A 1,688-nucleotide genomic window follows, 5' to 3' on the forward strand; every position below is an offset into this window, starting at 1 on the left:
TGTTGTTGTTGTTGTGATCATAAAGCAGCGACATTCTCCGGGGAAGCGCGGAAGTTTGTTGTTGTTGTTGTTGTGATCATAAAGCAGCGACATTCTCCGGGGAAGCGCGGAAGTCATCGACTTCGAGGATACAGAAAAAGAGGAATTCAACCTTTGAAAAGATGAAGCAAATATGCAGCTTGATATATATTAAGTCGCCAGTCATAATTCTTCCAAAGACTTTATTGGTTTAGTCACCGAGGGGTTCCCTCCTTTTTTTCCCTTTGTTAAATACGACAAACTTTGTGATACATTTCTGACTGTCTCACCTTGTCGGTATGCCTTATCATAATGAAGATGTCTTTATTTCATTTTATTCATCTATTAATTTATTTATAATCTCCACTGCCTCGAACGCCACCAAAGACCGAAGGCAGAGAGAGAGAGAGAGAGAGAGAGAGAGAGAGAGAGAGAGAGAGAGAGAGAGAGAGAGAGAGAGAACGCTCGCAACTGCACAAGGTCATATGAGCGCGCTATGAATGAAGATGTCTGATTTTTCTAATTTTCAAATGAGGGAGAAAGGGGGGGAGGGGGGCTGCAAAACCTTTTTTTAAAATCATTTCATCGATGCGAGTCTGTAAGTCATCCAGGAAATCAAGCAATTGTGCCAGATCTGTTTTGAAGTATTGTCGCTTTTTGTTTGTATCTTAGATAGAAACAAGTTTAAACTGACTTTGCTATATATATTTTTTAAAAAAATTTGTTGTGCATTTGATGAGCTAATGCAAGCCATCATAAAAGTAAGAATTTAAAAGGTGAAGATTATTTATTTGGTATTTTCTTAACAGTTCGTTAAAACCTTGTTTAACTCAAACCTCCTTTTGTGGGTGGTTGGCGGGTGCTCTGGTGTGGTTTGCTTCTTCTGTCCTATCAAACATCTATTGTCTTTATCTCCCCTCCTTCTTTTTTGTGTTTGTTACTTTCTTGTAACTCCTTTAATCGTCGGCACTTGTATGACCTTATTGTGTTGCAAGTGCCGTAAAACTCTTACTAAAACTAAGCTAAACCCCGTTTGTCTGAACACCCCCAACAAAATTTGTGCTTTCGCAGATGTTTCGAGTTTGAAGCCACTTTCCCCATGGAATCGCTGTTGACGGTTCAGGTATTCGACTGGGATCTCATCGGAGTGGACGATCTTATCGGAGAGACCAAGGTAGACCTGGAGAATCGATACTACAGCAGGCACCGAGCGACATGCGGACTCGCCCAGAAATATGAGCTGTAAGTACATGCGTATCTGGTCGTTTTTGTTGTTGTTCTTCTTCTTCTTCTCTGTTGTTGTTGTTTTGTTGTTGTTGTTGTCGAAATTGTTGTTGTTATTGTTGTCGTTGTTGTCGTTGCTGTTGTTGTTGTTGTTGTTTCTTCTTTTTTGTTGTTGTTATTGTTGTTGCTGTTGTTGTTGATGATGATGATGTTTATATGAGGTAGACAGTGGCTGAAGAGCGTCACTTGTTGGTCCTACTTCTATTAGTTCCGTCTGTCGTCTTCTTTCTGTTTCGCTATTTCCCTTCACATAATAACCGCGTTCGTGTCGATGTGTTTCTCCTTACTCAAACGAAAAGTTGTATGAAGGCAGACATACAAACAAACGCGCACACACACACACACACACACACACACACACACACACACACACACACACACACACA

General features: G+C 40.5%; 1 protein-coding gene across 1 annotated transcript in view; it reads left to right on the forward strand.

Annotated features, from left to right (window-relative positions):
• Window positions 1-1,041: 1,041 nt before the first annotated feature.
• Window positions 1,042-1,688, forward strand: part of LOC106012275 (otoferlin) — a gene marked incomplete in the record, with an annotated part of 19,492 nt that continues 18,845 nt past the window's right edge. The window contains 1 exon segment of the mRNA XM_013084694.2: window positions 1,042-1,261. Within this exon segment, the coding sequence (XP_012940148.1) occupies window positions 1,118-1,261 (144 nt within the window).

This window comes from Aplysia californica, unplaced genomic scaffold (genome assembly GCF_000002075.1).
Source record: "Aplysia californica isolate F4 #8 unplaced genomic scaffold, AplCal3.0 scaffold00310, whole genome shotgun sequence".
Lineage (NCBI taxonomy): Eukaryota > Metazoa > Mollusca > Gastropoda > Aplysiida > Aplysiidae > Aplysia > Aplysia californica.